This window comes from Eublepharis macularius, chromosome 7 (assembly GCF_028583425.1).
Source record: "Eublepharis macularius isolate TG4126 chromosome 7, MPM_Emac_v1.0, whole genome shotgun sequence".
Classification (NCBI taxonomy): Eukaryota; Metazoa; Chordata; class Lepidosauria; order Squamata; family Eublepharidae; genus Eublepharis; species Eublepharis macularius.
In genome coordinates, this window is record NC_072796.1 from 144515013 (window position 1) to 144533759 (window position 18747).

The 18747-nt window shown below is 50.3% G+C and overlaps 1 protein-coding gene across 2 annotated transcripts in view; it reads left to right on the top strand.

The window, feature by feature from the left end:
• FAM83H (family with sequence similarity 83 member H) overlaps positions 1-18747 on the top strand; it is a 53971-nt gene that overhangs the window by 19822 nt on the left and 15402 nt on the right. The window contains exons 1-2 of one of the 2 annotated variants that reach the window (XM_054984709.1): positions 14560-14581; positions 14699-15168. In XM_054984709.1, coding sequence (XP_054840684.1) covers positions 14713-15168 — 456 coding nt within the window. In that variant the 5' untranslated portion in view covers positions 14560-14581; positions 14699-14712. Of the gene's footprint in view, positions 1-14559; positions 14582-14698; positions 15169-18747 lie in introns of those variants that run through there. The other variant, XM_054984708.1, reaches the window with a different exon arrangement.

Sequence of the window (18747 nt, forward strand, 5' to 3'; positions counted from 1 at the left end):
AGGACTGCTGGGAACACAACCTTCTCATTTGTTTATTTTAAAAAATTGTATCCCACGCCTCCATCTGTTTGAGACAGTTAAGCATTCAACCTAGCCCCAAATACTAGGATATTAAATCAAAACAAAGGTAAACTTCTACCTGTCTGCAAATAACTAAAGCAACATTACAACTTGACAGGAAAACGCCCTGCCCTCCCCCCCCCCCAGAAGGAACACCCCGAACTATACCATAGAGGATGTCCTTCCAGCCTCCTTCCGGAGCCTTCCGGAGGCCTGGCGCGAGGACAGAAAGATCAGGGCGTGGCTGCAGGAGTTCTCACCTGGGGTCTGGAAGGCACGGAGAAGAGGCTGTTCCGAGGCCTCAGCGGGGGTGCCTGGTGGTCTGTACTGTCTTTAAAATATGAGGTGCCCAAGTTATGAAGGGCTTTATAGGTTGAGCTGTCAGGGCGAGTCTTGGACCTCATGATACAGACCCCCAGATTGGTTGTTCTGGGGGTGAATTCGATATCCCCACCTAGTTGTCCAAACTCGGGCACTCGGGCTGCTCTTGGAACAATGGGAGTATCCCAGGTTGTCTTGGTCCGAGGGCAGGAGAAAGGGAATATTTCGGATGATCTGGTTAGAGCCGCTTCTGGTGGTCCCGCTGAGGGGATAGCGTTGACTCAGTAAAATGGCCAGTATATTTGGACTAGATGGGCAACATCCAGTCGCAGAACGGCCCCACCCCTGTTATTCCTGATTCCAGCATCTCCACTGTGGACGATACTGGAATTGGGGATAGTTGGGGAAGCAGCAGGAGCCCCTAGAGAGGGGGGAGCGCAGCTCAGCGCATCTGCGGCGCTTCAGCCCTTTTCCCGTTGAAGGGACATTATTTTCTATGGGAAAGAAAATACTGCCCAAAGAAAACAATTGCCACTTAAAGGGCCAAAGCACTGTAGACCAGTCCGGGCATCCTGAAAAGGGTTGGTCGCCCTGGCACCCAGATTCAGAGAGGCGCTTTATCCCTTTTCCTCCCTGTCCTGGCTGATGTGTAGCGGGGGCTTCTAAATGTATCTTTTTAAAGGGACACTTAATTAGGTGGTTGTTCTGTAGCAGTCCTGCTAGCCTGAATTCTGTCACAGGCAATTTAATAGAAACTGTCATTATTAAGCTGAGGGAAAATCAGTTTGGCTTCTGTAAAGGGAAGGTCCTGCTGCACCAGCCTTTTGGAGTGTTAAATGACAGGAAGCAAAGAGTAGAAATAAGTGGGCAGTTCTTGCAGTGGAGGGAGGTAAGCAGGGGGGGTCCCACAAGGATCAGTACTGGGACCAGATCCAGAGGAGTTAGCCGTGTTAGTCTGTAATAGCAAAATAGTAAAGAGCCCAGTGGCACCTTTAAGACTAACCCACGTTACTGTAGCATAAGCTTTAGAGAACCACAGCTCTCTTCGTCAGATGCATCTGTGGTTCTCGAAAGCTTATGCTACAGTAACGTGGGTTAGTCTTAAAGGTGCTACTGGACTCAGTACTGGGACTGGTGCTGTTTAATTTGTTCATAAATGACCTGGAACTGGGGGTGAACAGTGTAGTGGCCGAGTTTGCAGGTGACACAACGCTATTCAGGATGGTGAAAACCAGAACTGACTGTGAAGAGCTCCAAGAGGGCCTCCACAAATTGGGTGGGGGGGCAGCGATGTGGCAAATGAAGTTCAATGCAGGCAAGTGTCAGGTGATGCACACTGGGACAAAAAAATCCCAACTTCAAACATAAGCTAATGAGGTTTGAGTGAGACTGAGAAGGAAAGAGACGTCGGGGTCATAGTGGATAGCTCAGTGAAAGTGTCGAGTCGTGTACCGTAGCAATGAAGAAGGCAAGCCTTATGCTGGGGATTTTTAGTAAAGGGGTTGAAAATAAAACTGGTAATATTATATTGCCCCTGGGTAGATCTACGGTGTGGCCTCATTTGGAATTCTGTGTGCAGTTTTGGTCACTGTATCCTAAGGAGGACCATTGCAGAGCTGGAAAAAGTACAGTACAGCAACAACCATGACTAGTGGTTTGGAGCACCTTTCTGTGAGGAAAGGTTGAAGAGTCAGGGGCTTTTCATAGAAGCATAAGTTGGAAGGTACCTCCAGGGTCATCTAGTCCAACCCCCTGCACAATGCACGAAATTCACAACTATGTCCCTCCCCACACCTCCAGTGACCCTTACTCCATGCCCCAAAGATGGCAAAACACTGTCAGGATCCCTAGCCAAACTGGCCTGGGGAAAATTGCTACCTGAACCCAAGGGGGTGATTGGCATTATCCTGGGCATTTAAGAAAGGCCACGAAAGCCAGTTTGGTGTAGTGGTTAAGAGTGGCAGGACTCTAATCAGGAGAATTGGGTTTGATGCCCCACTCCTCTGCTTGAAGCCATCTGGGTGACCTTGGATCAGTCACAGCTCTCTCAGAGCTCTCACAGCCCCACCCACCTCACAGGGCGATTGTTGTTGTGGGGATAATAATAACACACTTCGTAAACCACTCTGAGTGGGTATTAAGTTCTCCTGAAGGGTAGTATATAAATCAAATGTTGTTGTTGTTGTTGTTAAGCACTGATGTAACCCTTCCTTCCCTCCCCCTCATGATCTGCCCAGGTTCACAGAATCAGCATTGCTGTCAGGTGGCCATCTATCCTCTGCTTAAAAACCTCCAAAGAAAGGGAGCCCACCACCTCCCAAGGAAGTGTATTCCACTGAGGGACCGCTCTGTCAGGAAGTTCTTCCTAATGTTTAGCTAAGAATTCTTTAATTTCAACCTTTTGGTTCTGGTCCGACCTTCTGGGCCAGCAGAAAACAACTCCACATCGTCCTCTATATGACAGCCCTTCAAGTACTTGAAGATGGTTATCGGATCACCTCTCAGTCGTCTCCCCTCCAGGCTAAACATACCGAGCTCCCTCAACCTTTCCTCCTAGGACTTGTTCTCCAGACCCCTCACCACCTTCATTGCCCTCCTCTGGACACGTTCCAGCTTGTCTATATCCTTCTGAAATTGTGGTGCCCAAAACTGAACACAATACTCTAGGTGAGGTCTAACCAGAGCAGAGTAGAGTGATACCATCACTTTGTGTGAACTGGACACTCTGCTTCTGTTGATACAGCCCAAAATCACATCTTTCTTTTTAGCTTCCACATCACACTGCTGACGCATGTTCAGTGTGTGGTCTGCTAAGACCCCTAGATCCTTTTCGCACATGCTACTGCCAAGACAAATCTCCCCCACCCTATAATTATGCATTTGATTATTCCTTCCTAAATGCAGAACTTTGCATTTATCTCTTTTGAAATTCATTTTAATTTGTTTTACACCAGTATTCCATCCTGTATCCTGACTCTGTCTTCTACTGTATTTGCTGCCAATTTAGTATCATCTGCAAATTTAATAAGCATTCCCTCTATTCCTTCATCCAAATCATTTATACAAATACTGAACAGAACAGGTCCCAGGACTGATCCCTGAGGCACTCCACTTGTCACTCTTCTCCAAGAGGATGAGGAACCATTTACAACAAGCACTCTTTGGGTGTGATCTGTCAACCTGTTACAGACCCACCTAACAGTAATAGGATCCAAACCACATTTTACCAACTTGTCCACAAGGATATTATGTGGAACCTTATCAAAAGCCTTACTGACATTGAGATAAACTATGTCTACATTCTCTGATCCATCAAGGTAGTAACTTTCTCAAAAAAAAAAAAGATAAGGTTAGTCTGACGAGACTTGTTCTGGAGAAATCCATGCTGGTTCTTATCAATCATAGCCATCCTTTCTAAATGCCCAAGGACTGACTGTTGGATGATTTTTTCCAAAACTTTTCCAGGTATAGATGTCAAGCAGACGGGTTGGTAGTTACCTGAATCCTCCTTTTTTCCCTTCTTGAAGATGGGGGCAACATTTGCCCTCCTCCGATCTTCTGGCCCCTCGCCTGATCTCCAAGAATTCTCAAAAATGGTGGACAGAGGCTCAGAAGTTACATCTGCGAGTTCTTTTCGTACCCTTGGGAGCAACTCATCTGGCCTGAGGACCCAGTTCCATTTAAAGAAACTAGGTGTTTACGTACTCCCTCTGTGCTGATCCCAGGCTGTAATTCCCTTCCCCCATCATGTGTTCTGTTATCGCCATGTTGAGCACCATCTCCCTCGCAAGAGAAGACTGAGTTTAGAAAACAGATGATGGGGGTGGGGGTGGGGAGGCTGTGATAAATGTTGATAAAATTATGCACAGGGTAGAGAGGGTGGACAGGGAGAACTTTTCTCTCCCTCCCACAATGCTAGCACTCAGGGGCATCCAAAGAAGCTGATGGGCTGTAGATTCAGGACAGATAAAAGGAAATCTTGACACGAGCGATGAAGATGTGAAATTTGCCGCTAGAGGATGTAGCAATGGCTACAGGCATAAGCGGCTTTGAAAGAAGACTAGACGGAGTCATGGAGGAGGGCCCCTCAGTGGCCACTAGCCATGGGGGCTCCAGGGAACCCCCGCGTTCAGAGCCACTCGGCCTCCGGATCCCAGGGGCAGGAGGGGACTCCAGGGGCAGGACTGGGGCTCTTTGCCTTGTCGTTGGCTTCCCTTAGCAACTGGGTGGCTGCTGTGTGAGCGAGGAGGCCGGACTGGATGGTGTGATCCAGCGGGGCTCTTCTTACGTTCTTAGGTTATTACTCAGGGTTATTTTTTCTGATATTTATCAAAACAACTTCCTGGTAGTGTATCAGTACTCAAGATACTTTATGAAAACCGTAACAATGCCCTTCCTAACTGTTTGATACATAATTAAAACAATAATTGTTAAAGTGACCCCCGCCCCCAATCAGATCATTACATTCCGAATGCAAGAGTGGCTATGCCCCCCCCTCGCACCCCTGCTCTACAAGGGGAGAAGTGAGGGTTGCCTCCTCTCAGAGATTAAGGAATTCCCTGGGTTTCCAGATCGCTCTCAGGGATTTTGAAAGTCTCAACAGCAATTCTGCTGCAGCCCCACTTACTCCATGTAACTATAGGGGGGGGATAGATGGGGTTACGCCCCACCACCTTCTCGCCCATTTCAGATCACCTGCTGTATGGTTTACAAGAGAATTGGGGGACCTGAAAAGGGAGGGGAGGGCTGGAAGAGCGCACCTGAATGAAGGCTCCTTTTTCATTAAGTAAGTATTCCTATAGTCTAAAAAATAGTAAAGAGTCCAGTAGCACCTGGTGGCAGGTAGGCTGGGGGAGGGGGCTCAGCCACTGCCCCCCCACCAGCGGATCAGCTGGGCAGGGGGAGAGTGCTGTTGGCCTGCCTTCTCCTTGCCCAGTTGAGAAGCCCCGAGGCATCTGATGAAGAGAGCTGTGGTTCTCGAAAACTTATGCCTCAATAAAGTTGGTTAGTCTTAAAGGTGCTACTGGACTTGTTACTATTTTGCAACCACAAACTAACACAGTAAACTCCTCCGGACCTATAGTTTGAGAAAGGGATAGTGGTCAGTGCTCGTTTCTAAGACAAATTCATTGGTAAAAGCGAGATGTGGCCAGCGGTGGGTCTGTGTCCAGCCTTCCTTTCTTGGGAACAGAGATCACACGGTGTGGCGGGGCTACTTCAGGCTCACCTGGATTTGCCATTTTCAGATTTACTACCTCCATCTTTGCTTTCAGATAGATAAGGGAGATGATTCCCTGCTGATCCTAAATTTTTCTGCAGCCTTTGATATAGTGGATCAACGACATATCACGAAGTGGCTGGAAATGGGAAGCAAAGGGGACTGCCCTCCTGTGATTACATTCTGTCCTCCCAGTAGCATCCAGAGCTTCCATTGGATAATGGGATGGGATTTGTCTTGTGGCAACCTCAAGGGGCCAGTTTTCTCATCTGTACTCTTCCGTATTTTTGTCAGGCTGAGGGATGAGATCTGTCGCTTGGGCCTGCCTCCCTCCACCCCCACCAAAGCTGTTGTGAACGTGTCGGTGTCTGGAAGCGGTGGGAAGTGTTTGGAAGAGCCGTGCTGAGACAGAAGCCCCAGCTGTGGTGCTGGCTGGGGAGGCTGGCCATGTCTGAGGAGCTGACCTGCCAGCCCTCAGCGGGGTTTATCTTTGGCAGATCACGCAAAGAGTTCAGGGCCCAGTCTTGTTATCGGAAAAGCAGGCTGGTGCACTTATTAAGAGCACTTTCTTTCAATTATATTTTGCACGTATGTTTTCCCCTACCGCACTGGGACTGCCCTTAAAGAGTGCAGTGCAGAATATGGCTGCCTGCCTGATAAGTGTGACAAGCCACTTTGAACATGTGACTGCTGTTCTGACCCTGTTGCATCAACAGCCCCAGTTAAGGTGCTTATTCTTACCTTTTAAGGCCCTTAATAACCTGGGACTGATATGTCTGAAGGGCCACAACACCCTGTATGAGCCTGTATAGGAACTGCGCTCCTGTCCACATAGCGTGATTGGGCCTTCTCCTCTGCTTGGGCTACACCTCTTCCAGTTGTGATTCCTGTTACTTGGGGGGGGGGGGTTGGAGAGCCCCTTTTTGCCAGCTTCAGGAGGTTCACCTGGCTACCCCTTTCAAGGGGCCTTTCGTTAAGGCTTCTGTGGGGCACTCTGGGGAAGAAGGGACTGAGGGGGCGAAGAGAACGATTTCACTGTGGGCTGTGGTTTGAAGGACGTTCTGTGCTGTGCATCTTTGTCATGTGGGCTTCCTGTCAGGCACCTTGAATCTCATAAGGCCAGGGGTCATTTCGTAGAAAAAGAGCTGGAGGAACTCATTCGCATAACTGATTTGCATATGCCACGCCCCTTGACATCACCGGAAATGTGTCATTGGCATAACTGATTTGCATATGCCACACCCCTTGACATCACCTATCCTGGCTGTTTTGGACCCAATCCTGGCCATTCAGGGATGAAATTGGGCCCAAAATGGCAAAAGGGGCAGAAAATGGCCGAAAAGGGGCCCAAAATGGTCAGGATCGGGCTGCAAGAGAGTGATGCACCACCCGTCAGAGGCCTGATCCAAGCCATTTCGGCCCCAATCCAGGATGAAACGGGCCCAAAATGGCCGAGAATCAGGTGGGCGGGGCCACCTGACATGTGACCTCTTTGGGGAACTGCCAGAGCTGCGTTCCTGCGCGTTCCCTCTCAAAATCAGCCCTGCATAAGGCAAAGTATAAATAGCCTAGAAGATTAATTATGGATATACCTGTGAATTAAGCTCAGAAACTAGTTTCAAGAAGAGCATAGTGGTGGTCAGGTAACAGCAGAGCACGGCATTTTTAATGGAAGATTTGAGTTCCTTACTTTCCAGGGCAATCTTATGTAGAGTATACTACAGTAGTCAAAGGAGAGGATACAGCAGCACGAATCAGAATAGCTGGGTTAGGTAAGTCTGGACGGGAGGACAATTTCCCAATCAGATGTTATAAACAGAAAACACTTCTGGCCACAATGACATCCTGCTTTTCTTAAGGCAAGAGAAGGGTTCAAGAGTGTCCCAAACTTTTCATTTGATCTGTCAAAGATAATTTCACCCCATCCAACATGGACATCTGTTTCCCTTTGCCTCTGTCTTGGCTGGTTTCATTTCAGTTTGTTCGCTTTTAATTATTTGGCTACCATTGCCATATGCACTGGCTTAAGGCAGAGACAGCCGCAACTGGAGGCTTGGGTAATGACAGATACAGCTGGGTGTCATCGGCATTTTGGTGATGCCCAACTCTAAAGCTTTGACTGGTCTGATTCAGGAGTCTCATGCGAATATTGGAACACATGCAAGAGTCTGGACGGGGTTGCTCCAGAAGACCACTGCTGGCCTGGTGAGTCACAGTCCGCCCCTGAAAACTCTCTGCCACCAGTCCAGTAGGAGAGATTGGTGCCACCAGAGTATGCAAAGCCATTCTCTGAGCAGTCCAGTCAGATGGCAGGGTCAATCATGTGAAAGGAAGGAAGGCCAAACAGCTAATCGTGGCTGCTACTAAGGGCCAAACTGTGTGACAGCCGCCACGGCCCTGCCCTGTGGCTGCCAGTGCCATTTTAAAGCAAAATGATCATGAATATATCAGACATTCATACAGTCATACAGAAAGTGTATTCATACAGTCTTGATAATATCTAAACATAATACTTTCAAAAGTCTACAAATTTCTACACAGACTCAATGTCCCATTAAAGTCTTCTCAGTGACAAACAAACGCTCCAGGTATGTACTGCACGGTAAGTATATGTCCATTTATGACAGTATTTAAAATCTTCTCATGTTCGGCTTCCGTGTCACTCTCTGGGTTGTATGAAGTACTCACATTGATTCAGGTGATCCCACAGCCCCTGAGGAAGTCGGGATGACAAAATCTGCCATCTAGCCGGTTGCAGCCGGGGCTGTTTCATGTTGGATCCTTTGTGTAACATCTTATGAGGCACCTGAAAGAGAACAGATAAAGGAACACGAGAAGGATTTAAATACTGTCATAAATGGACATATACTTACCATGCAATACATACCTGGAGCGTTTGTTATTGAGAAGACTTTCATGGGATATTGAGTCTGTGCAGAAATTTGTAGACTTTTGAATGTATTATGTTTAAATATTATCAAGACTGTATGAATACACTTTCTGTATGAATGTTTGATATATTCATGATCATTTTGGTTTGATCACATACGATTACAGTATATAGAAGTACTTTCTAGTTTCCTGGGTGGGTTTCCACTTCTTTTGCTTGTCTGCACCGGGATTTGCCTTGTGGTTTGCTACAAGTGCCATTTTAAAAGCAGCTGTAGTTTTTTCAGAATTGCTGTGGGGCCGTACTCCACATCCCACGCACAGCGGCCTCAGGAGCTCTTGTTCCTCCCCCCACATCTTTTCAGGTGCCCGAACGGCCCCCCACGGCTGTTTCTGCCCCTGAAAGGGCACAGGCAGGACAAGGGCTCCTGAGGCTGCTGTGCGACGCACACCGTTTGGATGAGCGCCTCGTGGCAGTTTTTAAAGAACTAACTCTTAAAACTGTGGCTGTGGGATGGACCCCGTGGCCTTTGCCACTTGTAGTTTGGCTCTAAAGCCATCTCTGTCACATAACCAGCCAGGCCTGAACACAGACTGGAAAGGGTTAGTCTCAGGTATGCTTGGAGTTGCTCCCCCCTCCCAGATGTGATTTTGACCTATTATTTGCCATGACCACCTTAGTGGAGGGAGGCTTTTTCAGTAGCAGGCAAAATGCTGCCTCTTCCAGGTATCTTGGAGGAGAACCGTGTATCTGTGGAGTAGTGAGGCTCCCGGCCAAGGGACTGAACAAGCTAGGAAGGGCAAGGATCAGGTTGCCACTGATGGTTTCACACTCCCAAGGGCCCTGCCTCCTTCAGACTGAGAGAGTAATTTCGAAGGAGCCACACCATCTGAACAGGCAGGTTCCCCTGACACCTCTGGTGGCAGATCCTCTGCCTTTCTTCAAAGTCACATCAGATGTGCAGGATTTTATCAGCTAAGTATCCAGTAATATCATCACTGTGGCAAATGAAATGTTAATCCTCCCAGGCTCAGAATCTGGGCTCAGAAAGCCCACCCAATCTAAGAAAGCTCTGCTGGGTGAGGAGGTGTCTGCCACCACCCGTAGCCTCGCGGGCCTTCAGCTGGGATCGGCGCTATGTGCTGTTAGACTTGGATTGCCTCTGCCGCCAGCAGTGCTCCCTGATCAGCAGCCTCCGGGAATAGCCCGGATCCCAGTCGTAGGAGATGCTAGAGGCAGGCGCTGGGGAAACATTCCGGCCCATTCAAGCAAGGCTTGTCTTTCAGGGAATCGCCATGACTGGAGTCTCATTGGTGACTGTCAAAATCTTTCAAACCAGTGAGAACCATAAACCTTCAAAGGCAGATCACGTTAATGCCACCTAGTGGAAGGCGGGGGGTGGGGGGTCCAGTATCCAACTGAGCAGGCCTTGGGCGTTGTCTTCCCTGTGCCAGGCGGGCCTCGGGCACTGCCCTTCTTGCCACTGGGCTCGCTTGGCTCAGGTGGGGGAGCAGCCATCAGCCCACCAGAAGAAGTCCAGTGGCCCAAAGGGCCAGTCCTCCTCTGAACAGCTGCCCCCTCCCCCCAGTCTTCCTCACATGGTTAAAGTATTTAAAGACTTATTTCCTCAAACGGGAGGGATACAGAAAAGCAAGGAGGGTTTATCTGCACAAAGCGAACCCAGCCATGGGTTCACATGTACACCAGCTGCTGCTGTGGAAGAAGAGGGAAGTGCCTTAAAAAAAAAAAGATTGGAGTGTGGCGGGGGGGGGGGAGTTGCACACTGTAATAGATTTATGGTGAGGCCTTTCTGTGCTGCAGAGAAGGCGCACGCAGCCTTCCGTCTGAGTTTTGCAAAATAAGAGGGCTGTGCCCTGGTAGGGGCATTGCTGCGCAGGAAGGGGTGGCTTTGCTGGCTTTCACCACTCTCTCGTCTAAAGGCCTGGGAGAGCGTGCTTGCTTAAGTGCTACGGTGATGGCAGTGCCCAGGTCCAGAGGATAAAGAAACATCAACGCTGATAAATGGGACACATACAGCTCAGGCTGTGTTGCGTGTTGTGAAGCCTGGCCAGGCTCTTGCTGCAGAGTCCGCCACAATTAATGTGTGTGTCCTGGTTATGGGGGGTGGGGGGTTGCAATTTTCTTAGCAGCAAACTCTGCCATTTCTTGCAGGGAAAATTGCATCTTCCTCACCACAGAATTGTATCCTCTAGAAAAGATGTCCAAGCTCTTGTAAAAACTAACTAGAGCTGCTGTAGCTCAGTGGTTAAGTGGTTCGGCTGCAGATCAGCACTCTGCTGGTTTGAATCCCCCCCCCCCGCCGCCCCACTGCCATGAGATCAGCAGGTGGCCTTGGACAAGGGAGAAAATAATTTTTAAAAAACTTTATTTTGTGTTGTTCGTGTTTTATTCTTTGTTGTGCAGTTGGTTCCCATCATAGGGAACAATGGGGCTGGCTGGCCAGCCATCTCTGTAGGTGGTGGGGGAATTTGAGGGAGGGTGTCTGTGGTTCAGGTGCTCTTTCACAGGGACCAGCTGGCACTCAGAAGTGTGCCCACCATTGTGGCACCCCTGGGCTGTGCAGAATTGCCCAGGGAAAGAGAGTTTAGAAGTTCCCAGCATAGGGAACAAAGGGAGAGGGCTGGCCTTTGCCAGCCTGTTCCTGGGGTTATGGGTGTGGGGCAGGTGGGGGTGGATTTGGGTCTGTGAGGGGCTAATGTGGGGATTTGGGTCTGTGTGTGGCAGCTGGGGGGGAATTGGGTTTGTGTGGGGCTGTAAGGGGTGGACTTTAGGGGCTGAGAGGACCTACTTGGGGAGGCCATGAAATGCCCCCCCCAAGTGGGAGCAGGCTGAGCCTTGGTGGGGGGTGGGAGGAGGGGTGGGAGAAGGGCCCCTGAGGGTTGGGGGGCATTTTGCATGCAAAATGCCACCCCTGGCAAAGGAAGCCTGCTCCTTCATTTTTTCCCCATAGGAAATAATGAAGAAGATGAGCAGCAGCATGCTAACAATATGCTGCTCCTTCGCTTTCTTATGGGAGGATAGGGGGACCTGCTTTGGGGGGCCATAACATGGCCCCCCAAAGTCCAATCGGTCTGAAACTTGGAGGGTTTTTAGAGAGGGGTTAGAGGAAGGTCCCCACCAATTTTGGGCTGATTCGGTGGGAAAATGCCTCCCCCAGACGTCCGGGAAGATGGAGGCATTTTCCCATTGAAAAAGCCGAAAGCCGAAAGAAAGCCGAAAGCCGAAACGGCTGGCCGTTTCGGCTTTCGGCTTATTCGAAAGAGATTCTTCTTTCAGCTTTCGGCTTTCGGCTTTAGCCGAAAGTTTTTGGCTTGCACACCCCTAGTGGAGATGCAAAATTTGGGGCACGTGAAGTTCCTGCTGTGGGTGAAATAAAGTCCAGGTGCTGAGCGCCGGCCTCTCAGATTTCTGTCCACATTCTGGCGATTGGGTCCTTCCTAGCAGCCCAGGCCTGGAAGCCAGCCAGCCCCAGGTCTGCTCCTGATTGTAGGCCAGCCAGGATTCCTCAAGCCTCTCCTCCCCCTCCCTGGACACCTCACCAGCTGGGCGTGCCTCGACAGCTGGAAGAGGCACACCTGCTTCCTCTCTGCCTCGGATACATTCCTTTGTGCAATTTCCCTGTGGCCTTTGGCATCTGCCCAAAGTCACACCCACAGCCCAACTGCTTCTGTGTGGGAGGCTGTTACGCGAAGAAGATGCAGCGAGAGGGAGCCCTCCAGGGGGGAGCAAAAGGCTCCCCCCTCTGCCCAGGACTTTCCCTGTTCCCCCAAATGAAGCCAGGAACACTTTGACGGAACCGAGAGTCCAGAGACACCCCCCACCTCAACAGATCTGCCCCTGCTTTGTAACCTATGGGCCGCTTGACAAGTGAGGGGCAGGCCCCCAGAGGGCAGGGGGGATCATATGCCTTAGCATGGCTGCTGCACCTCCCAAGGGTTCCAAGCTCCCTCTCAGTAATCCTTACAACACCTCTTTAAAGTAGGCCAGTTTCACTGTGCCCGTGATGCGGATGGGCCTGAAACTGAGAACGAGCTGTCAGTGGCTCTTCAAAAATGCCAAGGCTGCGTGCCACAGAATTAAAACATCCTGATAATTCTACCTTTAATTAGTACAAAAATGAAACCGATGAGCCTTAAAAACAATGTATATTTCTATAGTAGCTAAAACCAGATGCAATCCAGTAGAACAGCTGTGAATAGAAGTAAAGAGCCGGGAAGCATAAAAAGGGTTTCACTCCTTGGCAGAACGCCTGCAAAGACAGGCCAGTCCAGGCTTAGGGGGCAGGAGGGCCCACCGGGCATCGACGGTGACATCCTGCCATATGTGCCCAGGCCAGCCTGGGGATCCTCAGTAGGCGCTTGCCGGCTGGCCGTAATTTCAGTGGGGGTAGGGGTGCCGTGCTGGGGGAAGATGTTCTCTGGAGGCCATGGATGGTTGTATAGGCCAGAGCGAGCACCTAGATTTTGTCCCAGAACCATACAGGCAGAAACTGTGATTATTTTAGCCCTGGTATAATGTGATCTTATCTGCCATTACCACGCTGGCTGTGGCATTCTGCAGCATCTGCCGTTTCTGAATCTTATTTCTGAACCGCTCCACGTGTGGCAGTGGAGTGTAATCTGGAGGTCTAATCTAGAGCTGCTGGCCTGAGGCCACCCACTGCGTTCCTGGGGGAGGAGAGATTGGACCCAGAGGGGGCTTCCTGGTTCACCCGTCAGTGGAGCCATAACACTCTGTCTCCAGCTGGGTGTGGCTCGGCTCTTAGCCTGAACATGACACCAGCGCTTGTACGAGATTGGCAAGTCACGTGTTCCGTTGTACACCCATGAATATGCGCACGCAGCATTCCTGGCAGAAGACACCTTCAGCGGGGCATGTGCACGGGCAGCTGTGGGCGGGTCAGGCGCTGCGCACCAGAGGAAAGGAGTAACTTCATGCACTGAGAAGCCCAGCATGTGTCCAGTGAGTTTCTGCAGATGAAATGAGGGAGGTTGTTGGGAGAAGGCAGAGCACCATCTGAGGGGGACCAAGCCGGCACTGGTCCAGGGACCCTCTGTTGTTCTGGCAACTCGAGCTGCTCAGGAAGCAAATGGCTTTGTGCCTGAGGCAGCTTTTTTATTATTATTATTATAGAAGAGATGGAGGATTTCGGTAGATTTATACCAGTTGCTTTCCATACCTCCCTATAAATTCTGTAGGAGTGTCTATCACAAATAGCTGCATCTGTTGAATAAAATCTTGGATCTGGTTGCTGTTGATGGTACGAAGCTGAGCGGACTGTCCTGCCAACTCCTCTGTCCTCAACGGTGGCAGCAAATAAGCTTTTTTGGCCACGGAAGAGAGTGCAGTCACTGGGTGGGATTACGTTGGGGCCAGACTGGGGCGTGCGGTGGCTGACCCCATCGCACCAGGAGCAGCATGAGCAGCCGGTCAGCTCGGTTCCTTAGGGTCTTGATGGCTAGCCTCTTGGTCCATCCAGGAGACGTGTACTGCCCTCGCCAGTGTCATGCCCCTGATACCACATCTGCCCCCCAGGAGTGCTCTGTGTGAGGACTGACCCCGTGGCAAGGGACAAGCAATCCGGAGCTGTTGGGACCCCGTTGCGTTTCTCCTGCCTGCACAGAGTGGACTCTGAGCTGCTCCGCTCCAATCCTTCTTTGACCTTTGCACACTGTGTGTCATTCACATAAGTGCCACAGGAGAGCTGCTGAACTGGTCATCAGTGGGGGGGGGGGCGGGTTTCCAGGAAAGGTCTGTGGAGAGAACGCTGCCCCCCCCCCCGCTCTTGAAAACCATTTGTGGAGGGCCAGTGAGGACAGGCTGGTACCCAAAAGGAGGTGCCTGTTAGGATCCTTCCAGGAGCCCTGGGAGATGCCCTCCAGGCACCCCTTGCTTGTGGGGGTGGACAGGGGTCATAGCGGAGGGGGGGAGGGGCTACAAGTGAAACTCCAGGCACAGTACGAGGAAGCGAGGAATACACTGTTACGGCCACAGAGCAGCAAACAAGTGGTGTGAGAATTCGGCCCCTAAACCTCCCCTGTCTGGAATGCGTGTGTAGGAATCCCTGCAGGGTGAGAGAGTCGCTCAGTTTCCCAAGCATTGATGCATTGGGGGGGGGGCGGGGGGGCCTCCTATTATGTGTGGCTCTTTGCATTCTTACGTCACTTGGTTTCCTCTTGTTTCCTCAGCATCCTCTGCCAATATGGCTCGCCGGTCACAGAGTTCCTCACAGGGGGATAATCCCCTGGACCCCAACTACCTTCCACCCCACTACAAGGAATACTACCGCCTGGCCCTGGACAAGCTGGCTGAGGAAGGTGAGGAGAGCTACCATCGCTTCCTGGCCAAGGAGGAAGTCCCGGATTTCCTCTGTGCCTCAGAAGTGGAACATATCGTCCAGCACCTGCAGAAGCCTCAGTATGCCAGTCAGGAGGGTGGCGGCAGCACGGACTCTGGCCCTGGGGACACAGACGCCGACGGCTCTTCTGGCACTTACTGGCCCATGAACTCTGACCTCGCTGTCCCAGAGCTGGATCTTGGCTGGCCGATGGTCTTTGGCTTCCGGGGGACTGAGGTGACGACTCTGGTACAGCCTCCACCCCCAGATAACCCCAGCATCAAGGAGGAGGCCCGGAGGATGATCCGTGCCGCGCAGCAGGTGAGCCACTAGGCGTGGACGTGGGATGTCGGTAGGCAGAGTCCAGCCATTGCAGACATTGGCGACGCTGAACAGGTTTCCCCCTCTGCGACTTCGTGATGGTCCTACTTGTAGGTCTAGGAGGTGGCCAGGGAAGAACCTGCGCTTCTGTCCAGCTTTTGAGAGGGAGTAGGATTGCCCGAGTCTAAAGTCCCCTTCTTGAGCAGAGGGCAGGTCTTTGATTTCCAGCACCATCAGTCGAAACAAAGATCCTGTCTCCTCCCCCACCCATCTGCTGAGGTATGTTGCCCCATGTGCTAAACAGCCTGCTTCTGTATGGAGTTTCTGGAAAGGCTTGGAATTTGTCTCTCTCTGCTTCGGGGTCCACCTAATGGATGGAGAATGCTAGAGGAGTATTGTCGAAGGTGGTTGTGGATTTTCCGGGCTGTATGGCCGTGGTCTTGGCGTTTTAGTTCCTGACGTTTCGCCAGCAGCTGTGGCTGGCATCTTCAGAGGTGTAGCACCAAAAGACAGAGATCCCTCAGTGTCACAGTGCTAGAGGAGGCTTCTCTTTGGGGTTCTTTCCCAGGCGACATCATCCCCTCTTACCATTCGAGGGACTTGTCCAATCACATGGCTTTCCATCACACGAGCCATAGCAGAGGTGGCTGTTGGGGGGGCGGGGGGCGGGGGGAGTCACTGCAGCAGAGGTGGCTTTTGGGACTGAGGGAAAGGTCTGTTTTCCCCAGCTGTGACCGCTAAACACCACACAGGTGGCTGGGGAGGAGGGGTTTCTAGTCCTTTGACTTCCACAGACTCCTGGTACAAACTATAGCTGGCATTGACTGTGTGCTCCTTATGTTGGGAAGTAAGAATCGATTAGGTATTCTACTTGTTTACCATCCACCTAGTTCATCAGTGAGCAGCACCCTTCCTGAGTTGGTGGAGGGGCTCGCGGATGTGGTGCTGGAGACACCTAGAGTGACTGCTCTGACTTCAACATCCAGGCTGAATGCGCCGCATCAGGGCCTGCCCGGGAATGTATAGTTTCACTGACCTCTGGGCCTCTCTCAAATAGTGACTGGCCCCACACATGAAGGAGGCCACACCTTGGACGTAATCTTTTGCACTGAGCCTTTGAGGGAAGAAGATCTTCTTTTGGGACTGGAGATTCAGTCTGAACATTATCTATTGAAAGCAAAGGTGTATGTGTCCCCAACACCTTGCAAAAAGGTCTATTAAAACGGTCCACCAATGGAACCTCATTAGGGTTCCCAGGTGCCCACCAGTGGTAGGCAAACTCCCGTGGGGAGTGCTCCTGCGTTTCGTGGGGGCTGATTTTGGCCCCAAACAGGCCAGTTCTGCCCCATGCAAAGCACGGGAGCGCTCCTGCAGCCACAGCTATGATACCACTTCTGGAAATGACACATTTGCGCCATGGCCAGGAGCACATATGCAAAGAATTTGCCTCCAGAAAGTACTGGGGGCCCCACCCTCCTGCTGGGAGCCTGTAGAGACCTGGCAACCCTAAGGCTCATGGATCCATCTGGATTCCAAAATGCTCCCCAAAACATGGTCTGTTGAGGCTGTGGTGGAAGCATGGAAAGTGAAGGTCCTGGGAGCTATTGACAAGATTGTTGCACATCTACCTCTTCCACCCTTGGGCCAGAAGCCTGCCCTGCATGGGGCGGGGTGACAGTGACAACAATAACATTCAATGTACATACTGCCCTTCAGGACAACTTAACACTCACTCAGAGCGGTTTACAAAGTGTGTTGTTATTATCCCCACAACAATTAGCCTGTGAGGTGGGTGGGGCTGAGAGAGCTTTAAGAGAGCTGTGACTAACCCAAGGTCACCCAGCTGGCTTCAAATGGAGGAGTGGGGAATCAAACCTGGTTCTCCAGAATTAGAGTCCCACACTCTTAACCACTACACCAAACTGGCTCTAAACAGGGCTGGAAGACATTTAGAAAGTCACTAGCAGAAAACTAATACTGAGTCTGATAGCACATGCTATAGAGTCCATTGGAAGATCAATGAAGCAGTGGTGATAGTGGCAAAGAAAAGTTATTTCTTTGCAACCATTGCGTTGGCTAGTTCATGACCATCCCAGTTGTTTAAGGTATCTCAACATTTTTTTACTCATAAATCTCAACCTTTATTGTCTCAGGAACAATCACTTAACCATGACACCTTTTCAAAGCCTGTTGCTGACAAAACAGCACAAATATGTTCTGATCCGAACGCCAGCTGTAATATATTGCCTAATTACTGCCCAGGCTCTAACCTGCTCTTTCTGCGTAAAGTGATTGGCAATGCTGGAGCAGAACAACTCCAGGCTTTCCCGAATAACTTCAGTGCTCGAGACCCTTTTCAGTCTCATTTCAAGTTGGGGTATAGGACGGAAGTAGCTCTGGTAGCTTTAGCTGATGGCCTCTGTCTGAGTGTGAACAAATCTCATGGCTCTTTGCTGCTCCTCCTGGATCCATCTGTAGCCTTTTAGGAGAACTCATTCCTAGACAGGGACTGGATGTCACCACTGTGCAGATGACACCCAGCTCCCTCTCCCGCGGTCCACATCCCCTGGCGATGCGGTAGAAGATGTTATGCTGCTGCCTGACAGCTGCGGTCAGGTGGATGAAAGCGAACAAGTTGAGTTTGATCCCAGACAAGATGGAAATGCTGCTGGCTGGGAAGGGGGATGTTGTGCTCCTCCAGTTGCGATGGACCAACGTGGCCAATGGGCTTAAACTGCAGGAGGGAAGGTGCCGGCCGGACATCAGGGGAAACTTCTTCACGTTAAAAATAATCCCGCAGTGGAACCGGCTGCCTGGGGACGTGGTGGGTTCCCCCCTCATTGGCAGTCTTCAAGGAGGGGCTGGGCGAATCCTTGTCGGGAAGAATGCTTTAGGATGTTCCTGCATTGGGCGGGGGGTTGGACTAGATTGTTCCCTCTAATAAAGGAGTTAAGCAGGACTGTATTTTAGCCCCCTTTTATTTAATCTCTTTCTTAATGATCCTGCCCCGAACTTAGCTGGAGTCGACTGCCACAGCCCTAAACTTGGCTCTATTCATGTACCCCTCTTATTATATGCGGACGATACGGTATTAGTCTCGGGTTCCAGGGTGGGCTTGAAATGGTTGCTGAATCGATGCTTTGCATATTTTTCAACTAATAAATTACAATTGAATTATGGGAAATCCAAAATTCTCCTTTTTTTTTCAAAAACTTGGAAATTATTTAATTGGATAATAGATAGTAAAGAAATAGAACAGGTTAAACATATCAAATAGTTAGGCCTACATTTTCAGTACAATGCCTCATGGACCATTCAACACAAGTCAGCAGTAAATATGTCCAAGATTAGTGCTTTGGCCATAACTTGTTTTTGTATGATAGAGGCAATCAGTTTGTCCCAGCTTCATTAAAGCTTTTTAATGCTAAAGTGAATCTGTAATTATTATATGGTACACCGATATGGATTACTGCATTCAACTGTTCTCTGGAATGTGTCTCCAGTCTAAATTTGTGTGGAAAATTCTGGGCATGCCTCCTTGTGTTCCATATGCTGCCCTCTGTATAAAAACTGGTCTAA